The following is an 8110-nucleotide window of genomic DNA, read 5'->3' on the forward strand; positions in this document are numbered from 1 at the left end:
TTGGCAGTATTTTAATCAAAAAAATAAATAACGTTAGTGAAATCACAAATAGAAACATACTCATATCTGTCAGTTGAGGTGCACACATCAACAATATTGATGTATTCCAACGATGGTTTTAGTTTTGTTCTCTACATTTGACATTCTCCAAATCTGAGTCATCCTTGACATAACAGTCTATACTGAAAGTTTTTTGGTGACGCTCTAATGAGGATCAGAAACAAAATGTACAAAGAAGAAAAAGGACACAAAGTGAAACAACATCTAGGCATCTCCCAAAGAGAGAGACAAATCCGGAGCAGTCCAGTCGCCCTGCCGTCTCCTTTTCACAGCTAAAATGTCAGAATGAATCTCTGTTCATGAGAGAGAAAGTTTACTGAAAGAACAACTTCAGGCTTCTGTCCACAGAAGTTATTACAGAATCGACTTTGATCACTTCAGTTTATTAATCCTCCTCATTACAGCTGCAGTCTGGATCTAGTCAGAACATGTCACTGTCATATTCCTAATGATCAATACCATTATAAAGTTAACTTTCCATCCCAGTCATGTCTCAAAAGAGCTTCTACTCTATTAAGTAAAGCATAACACAGCTTCTTCATGCACAATACAGCTGTGCAATGCAACAGTCTAAGCTGTAAGTTAAACCCTTTTCCTGCAGATATCCACAAGAACACTCATTAATATAAACACATTAATACAAAGTATTAGGCATTTTAACTTGGATTCATGTGCATGTTCTGTTATAAAGCACTAAGGCAATCAATACAAAATCACAAGCAGCAACTGCAAGGATTACAGATTAGGCCTAATGTGCATCACAACAGGGTTTAAAGGGAACAACAACAGAGAGCATGTGGTCTACATATGGCACAGATGGACTTCCTGCTGACCAGATTAACCTGCAATGCAGTTTTGCGCTGTATGACAACAACACGCACAACGGCTATTTCTGTAAGAAGTGAATACCTTCACGTTTCAGTCCTGCTCACCACCAACAAAAATATGCTAAATACCTCCGAGCAGAACTAAATGTGTATTGTCAATATGAAAAGTTCAACATACCATTTTTAGGATCACCCCTTTTCTCTGCAAAAGAAAAATGTAAACAATTATATTTTCAGAGCAACAAAAATGGATCAAACTTAGAAGAAATCGGAAGATATATTGAAACTTATAAAGCCAGAGAATAAGGTGAGAGTAAGAAAATGGTGTGCTGAAGCAAAGTTAGTTTGAGTTTGTGTCAGTCAGAAAAAAAACTGATCAAAGCACCTCTGCAAGCAGAAGAGTTTTAGACAGTTAAGAAGATCATGAATGAGCGGAACAGAAGCAAAAGGTCTGACAACAAAGCAGTAGAGAAGACACCTTAAAAAATACAGAAGAAAGGAAAAAAAAACATATTTACTGCATTAAAACAGACTGATGGTTTACTGCAAGCAGCATTTTCTTGTTGTGGGGCTGATCAATCCAATTATGATGCTTCATTAATATCAAATGGATCAATGATCTGTACGTCTCACAGTTACATTGCTGTTAGTTGATTAATGTTGATGATCTATCCACAGGGTTTCTGCAGGTATCAGCAAATTTAATTCAATGCTTTTTAATGCCACTTTAAACAAATTAAATGCCCATGTCCGACTGCAGATACAGTTTTATATATAGTTTTATGATGGTTTGCCACTGACAGGCTTTAACCAGGTTCTGAATAGTTCCTCCTCCAATCACTTCTGCTGAAACTTGCATTTTCCCATTTTTCCAACATTTGTTAATATTCCCTCCGCTCTCACAGCACATTGCATTCCAAGCATCCGGTGTTGTGACTTTGTGTATTGGCCATAAACAATTAAAGGGTTCCACCTGTCAATCATAACACTATTCTTCTGATCAAGACTATTAAATATTTATAAAATCAAAATAAATTGTCAATAACAATGTTTTTTCCCCATCAGAGTGCATTCAATTTTTTAATGCCTCTGGACATCGAATTTTAGTGCTTTTTAATGATTTTCACAAAATCTATTTATGACTTTTAATGCTTTTTAATGACCTGCAGAAACCCTGATCAAACTTCAATTCTGTGACTAATTTACGTCAGGATATATTAAAACTGTAGGTTGCACTGTAGTTTGTGAAACAAAGACCATTTGTGAGGGAAAAGCCTCCACTCTGCCATCACAGTGAGTGTTTTTATCATCATGGGGCCTAAATAATTAGTGTATTAGATGATTCCCCCCTTTGTTCAGTAGAAACCCATGCATGCAGTAGACAGGTGAGGACTCAAATAGGTGGGTTATTAGCAGAGAAGCAGGAGAGTTCAAGTCGAAGTGAAACTCACCTGTTTTGCGCTGTCGTCGGTTCAGCAGGTCATTGATTGCGACTCTGAATCTCTTTGCTTCTTCTTCACTGGCAAAGTTCAGGCCAATCTGACACGTCTGAGGAGGCAAAGATTATGGAAACTCATTACAAACAATCAGTAATACAAACTGCTGTTATTTTTTCAGGTTTTTCACTGCTTGAATAACAACTTACATCTCCTGCAAAAGAGATGAAGTAGGATCTGGAGCTACTGATGGAAAAGTTGTGGTACAGTTCCTGTTCAAACATGGTTTTACCTTCCTGCAGAAAGAACAGAGAAGTGTCAGATTACATCCTACTGAAGTTGGAAGCAACAAATATTTGACTAACTGACTACATTCTCATTGTATTGGCTTTAACTGAATTATTTTCTTAACAAAACACCTTGTTTTAATTTCCCGAGTACAGACATTTTAACAGTAATGGGTTTTATGGAAGACTCACATGTACTAGATTAGATCAGATAATTTCAGGTAATTTTCCAGGCAAAAAAAATTAAACTAAGTGGTTTCAGATTGTCAGATGTTACAATTTCCTCAATTTCTTGGCACATTTTAGGAAACTGTATATCTGTGGGTTTATCAGACAAAAGGAACATGCAAATTTGTCAAACCTCCTCACATTTTGACAGGGATTACTCATTAATTGGAAACACGGGGCTCATTGTAATTACCATTATAAATGAGGCCAGTATCTTCTATAATTTGGACTGTTAGGTAGGGAAGGATGACATGTGTTAGAGCAAGTTTCAAGACTTGAAAAATAACTGAACTAGAAATATCTTCTGGCAACTGTCTAACACTCAACAATTATCAGCTGCTAGTGATTCACTTTGATCTATTTTGATTACACATTCAAAGGCCTGAACTGTAGAGTTTGCTCCATTCGGACCATTAGGATCATTTCTAACTGTAGCATATGGACTGTATGAACCCATTTGACTTCAAATATGTGTGTTTACCTTGGCACTGGCAGTGTTTGTGTTTGTACATGTAAAAGCGAATAAATAAAATATATGTACAGTATATATAAAGAAAGATTGATTACACATAATCTTTAAAGCACTGTATTAATTTGTTCAATGACTTCCTGCAGTTTGTGGATGCAGTCTGACCACAGACAGAATAAAGAGGAGGAGAACAATGAACAAAACACAACAGACCTCATTACAAAGGCAGAATTGCAAATGTGTACTGAAAAATATCCAAAATTCGAACATTTCTTCCCCATTTATTCATGCAGATGTTTAACTACAGTGAGACATTTTTTAATACACCAAGTCATTCATCTAGAGTTTTCTAACAGTTCTTAGGGGAAATGCAGAATGGCATCTGGATGACCTAAACCACGGGCGTTTCTCTTCAGCGTGGTCTCCGACTCACCTTAATATCAAACACTCTAATGAAGTAAGACCTCTGTGGGTTGTCTTTGACCAGACAGGCGACTCCACAGCATCTCTTCACCCAGCTGCAGCTCCGATCAGCTGTGTATACCTGGACCACCGCTGAGCACAGAGTCTGAACAGAGGACAGAGACAGTTACAGTCTACCCAAAGTACAGCAACTGCTCAGTCAGCGAACTTAAAAGCAATCATTCAGCATAACTGGAAATACTTTTTTTAAAAACAAAATGAAACTCCACTCATCATATCATTGATTAACTCTACTCTACATAGTCAGATGATATGTTATGACACATTAACCTGTTAACGCAACCAGTAAACTACTTAATCTTAACCAGTTATAAAAACTGTCGGTTAACTTTATCACTGTATTAGGAGCACAACAACTTAACATAGATCAGCAAATAACTTTATTTCTGTTTATATTTAACAATCTGTTAAGATTGTACAAGTCTACACATGTGACTCAGCACAGGAAAGACAAAAACAAAGCTTGTCCCAAAATATCAAACTTTTCTTGTGACTCTCCAGCTGTGACCTCTCTTCATTAGATGTCCAGATGTTTCATACACATCTGGTTACTTGTTAAAGAGTCTTTTAAACTGCATGTGTGAGATAAAGCAACAACAGAGCAGCCAAAGGGGAAGAGGAAATGTACAGGATGCAAAACTACAGTGATAACAAGAACAGAGCACATACCTGCTGAACCGGCTGAGACACAACAGTAGGTCATTTTCACCAACACGGTCAGCTTTTCTAATGTGAATACAGGTTTGTCCACTTGCTTCATGTAACCTATGCAAATACCTTTAAGGTCAGATCTTTAAGGTACTATCTTGTTATGAATAGTGAAGCTCGGAGGGAAATTAGCAGTGACCCTAGTGTAGTATGTGGACTTTCTACACTATGTATATTAAACTGGATATTTGTGTTCCTGTTGAAGCTACTGGAGCTGACATTGCATGACCTGGGAAGGTTTGCTAATAATGTTCAATAAGCCCAAAGCCTGCCATGATTATTACCTAGTCACTTAATCACACTTATTTTACCCAACTACAGTCATTTTGCATAATGGTTATAAGAGTCTTCTTTCAGCTGCATAAAAAAAGCTGGATGAAAGTGACAGATCTCATAATTCATGGCTATTTGCACATCTTTTTCCACAATCCAAATGTGGAGTTGTTGACACTGTGGGGTCAACTTCAGTCACGTGCCCAACCTGATAAGTTTGTTTGCTCATTTCCTTGTCTGTGTGTTACTAGTTAGTCTTGCTGCATTTTCTTTTACAAAACTGGGTTAAACTGCATAAAAGGGATCAAAAATTCAACAGTATTATGCTATTATTTAATATGAAAGTGAACACCCTGAAACTGAAGCTGACTTGCAGTGCTTTACCCACTAAGTCAGTGTTTTAATTCAAATCCAGTGTAATCTGCAATGTTTTAACCTTCATTTCTGCAGGACAGGAAGTGGCTGCTGTCCTCAGCACTATCCTGTCCTCAGACTGCTCTGGTTTGTGGTTTTCAGGTTTCTGCAGAGGTCATACTGCGTTAAATCCTTCATCAAGATTCGTCTCTGCAGCAGAAATTAACTCCAGCAGCCGGGAGGAGGAGGAAGAGGAAATGCCGCTGGGTCTGTTTCCTCTGCTGTGATTCATGAGTGTAGGGCAGGGGAGCAGAAGCAACACTTTTTGGCATGAAATCTCAGCCCCGCATCACACAGGAAAGGTCATAGGTTAGTGCTTAAAAGCCTCAATCCTGCTCTGTAAATTCTCACTAGGGAAAATATGCAGCAATAAATGCAGACGCAGTGCAGGTCTGTTTTGCTGGCAGCTAAAGAGCTGATACATCACTAACATAAAGTTCAATAATGTTTACATCCTTTAGACATCACCTAGTCCGCTAAAGAGCTGATCATCTGTTTTTAGATTACATTCTTTCCATAACGGCACTGATCAGTTTGGTTTGGACTTAATACTGAAAATGGTCATGTCTCTGTCAACATTAGACATATCATCACAGCATTCCGAAATCTGCTCATCTGATTTTCACAGCTTCTTTCTATTTAACACCACACATCAGCAAAGCATAGAGTGGTTAAAACAGACCAGTAGCTGTGACATTTGTTATAATGATATGATGTATATGTTTACATGTTATTGCATCAGTAAAAACAATTCATCAGTGTAATATACATGATAAAATGACTGCCATAGGAGCTGCAAAGTTAGTATTACTCCTCCAGATCATTTAAAGCAGTATTTACTTGATAGCACTTTTTACACATTTACTGCAATATCCTATGCATTAAAGAGTACTTGAAGTGAGCACATGATGATGCATTAACTGCATGGCTTAAAAAAAAAAAGTGAAGTTAAAAGGTCACAGTCAAAGGGATCACAGATTTTCTTCCACCATGCTGCTGAATTCTTGTTAAGTTGATGCCCAAATTCATTCAGGGAGGTAAACGAGAAGGAGAACTCTGAAGTGACGTTTGTATGTAATTTGTGACTGCTTAAACCTGCAGACACAGTGACCCTGCAGGTGGTAAACAAACTTACAGCACATTTCCTGCCCAGGTAGCCGAACAGACACTCGTTCTCCTGCGGGGTCAAGAGGATGGAGCCGACGTTCACAGCCCTGCGGGGCGGCGGGTGGCTATTCATGGCTTCAGAGTCTTCAAAATAAACCCGAAACACTGCAGTTATTCCCGGAGGGGCTCAGCAAACACTACTAATTACAGAAAATCCATGCGGGCTCCGGTCGCTGTGGCCTGCAACCGGATCATCTCCGCTGAGTGAGTGCGACTCCGGGCTGGAGGGCGGAGGGGGACAGGTGTGTTACCCCGGCTCACTCCCGCTCGAGAAATCACCTTAAACGAATGCCTTGACTAATAACCCAAAAAATAAGGACCCAGTTGGTCTCTGGAGAAGAATAAACGTTCAACTTTCATTAGAGTACTCCAGGAGCTGCAGCAGCGATGCGTACATCCAACATGGCAGCAAGTGGGAACAAGCCACTTTAAAGAGAAATGAGGGGGGGTATTGGTTAGGAGAAACTCTGTAAATATCCTCGGAAATACAGACAGCAGATAAAATGGCAAATAATAAAGACACAGCATATACTTTGTGTTTTTCACAGTTGAATTCAGTTGAAAAATTGTTCAGTTTATGTGTTTGCGGTTTGTTGTGAGGCTATGTTGGCATCGTTAAGTGAAATGGTTTCGTCCGAATGGAATGCAGCTCTGCGGAGGGATCCAAGAGGGAGAGGGAGAGGTGGGGGTTTAGCGCGTGGATCGGGGCGGAGTGTGACGTTACGCGGGGCGGAGCAACATGGCGGACGTAAAAATGTAAATAAATAAACGAGATAAACGTAATTTATTTTTCCGAATACCCACGTGTAAAATTGTTGTTTATTATTTTTTATTTTTTTCATTTAATTTTGTTGTTTTATTATTTAAGACTTTGACTGGTTCAATTATTATTGATTTGGATTGTGAAAGATGGTTCAACTTGGAACCTATGTATATTATATGGAAAATAACACACCATGCACAAATGTAAATGGAGTAAAAATGCAAGAGGAGTAAAGCAATCAAAAGTAATTATACTAAATATATTAAAAAATCAGAAATATTTATCATTGTCTTTTATAATACCTTTTGCACCCCTATGTAAACAGTTCTGCTTTTTTCTATTTTATTTTATTTTATTTTATTTTATTTTATTTTATTTTATTTTATTTTATTTTATTTTATTTTATTTGTAATTGTCTACCTCAACCTTAACCTATACTTAACTGTATGGTTTGAACATGTCACAATGTCACAATGTGTACAATTCCTACCACCGCCCCTAATACTAATACTAATACTAATACTAATACTAATACTAATACTAATACCAAGCACCGAACCTAGGGGGACAGAGCTTTCTCCATCGCAGCTCCAACCCTCTGGAACTCCCTCCCACCTTCTATCTGACAGTGCTCCAACCCCAACACCTTTAAATCCCTTTTAAAAACTCATTTATTTAAGATTGCTTTTAATGTTTAATCTTAATGTTTAATGTTTAACTGTTTTATATTCATATACCTCCCTTTTGCACCTGCTTTTAATCTGTTTTTAATATGTCTGTTTCTGTTTTTATCTGCTGCATGTAAAGTGTCTTTGAGTTATATGAAAAGCGCAATACAAATAAAGTGGATTATTATTATTATTATTATTATTATTATTATTATTATTATTATTATTATTACTAATGCTAATACTAATTACTACTAACTAACTAACTAACTAACTAACTAACTACTACTACTACTACTACTAAAATAATAAGACCAACCAAAGACC

The 8110-nt window shown here is 37.5% G+C and overlaps 1 protein-coding gene across 3 annotated transcripts in view; it reads right to left on the bottom strand.

Annotated features, from left to right (window-relative positions):
• Positions 1-6784, bottom strand: part of wasla (WASP like actin nucleation promoting factor a) — a 30087-nt gene extending 23303 nt beyond the window's left edge. For 2 of the 3 annotated variants that reach the window (XR_003935706.1, XM_030137634.1), the window contains exons 1-5: positions 6321-6784; positions 3741-3875; positions 2533-2619; positions 2339-2435; positions 1066-1089 (exon numbers count right to left, since the gene is read on the bottom strand). Coding sequence is in view for 2 of the 3 variants with exons in the window: in XM_030137634.1 (XP_029993494.1) it covers positions 1066-1089; positions 2339-2435; positions 2533-2619; positions 3741-3875; positions 6321-6425 (448 nt within the window). In the remaining variant the exon portion in view is untranslated. The remainder of the gene's footprint in view (positions 1-1065; positions 1090-2338; positions 2436-2532; positions 2620-3740; positions 3876-6320) is intronic. The other variant, XM_030137635.1, reaches the window with a different exon arrangement.
• Between the last annotated feature and the right edge of the window lie 1326 nt (positions 6785-8110).

This window comes from Sphaeramia orbicularis, chromosome 6 (assembly GCF_902148855.1).
Source record: "Sphaeramia orbicularis chromosome 6, fSphaOr1.1, whole genome shotgun sequence".
Lineage (NCBI taxonomy): Eukaryota > Metazoa > Chordata > Actinopteri > Kurtiformes > Apogonidae > Sphaeramia > Sphaeramia orbicularis.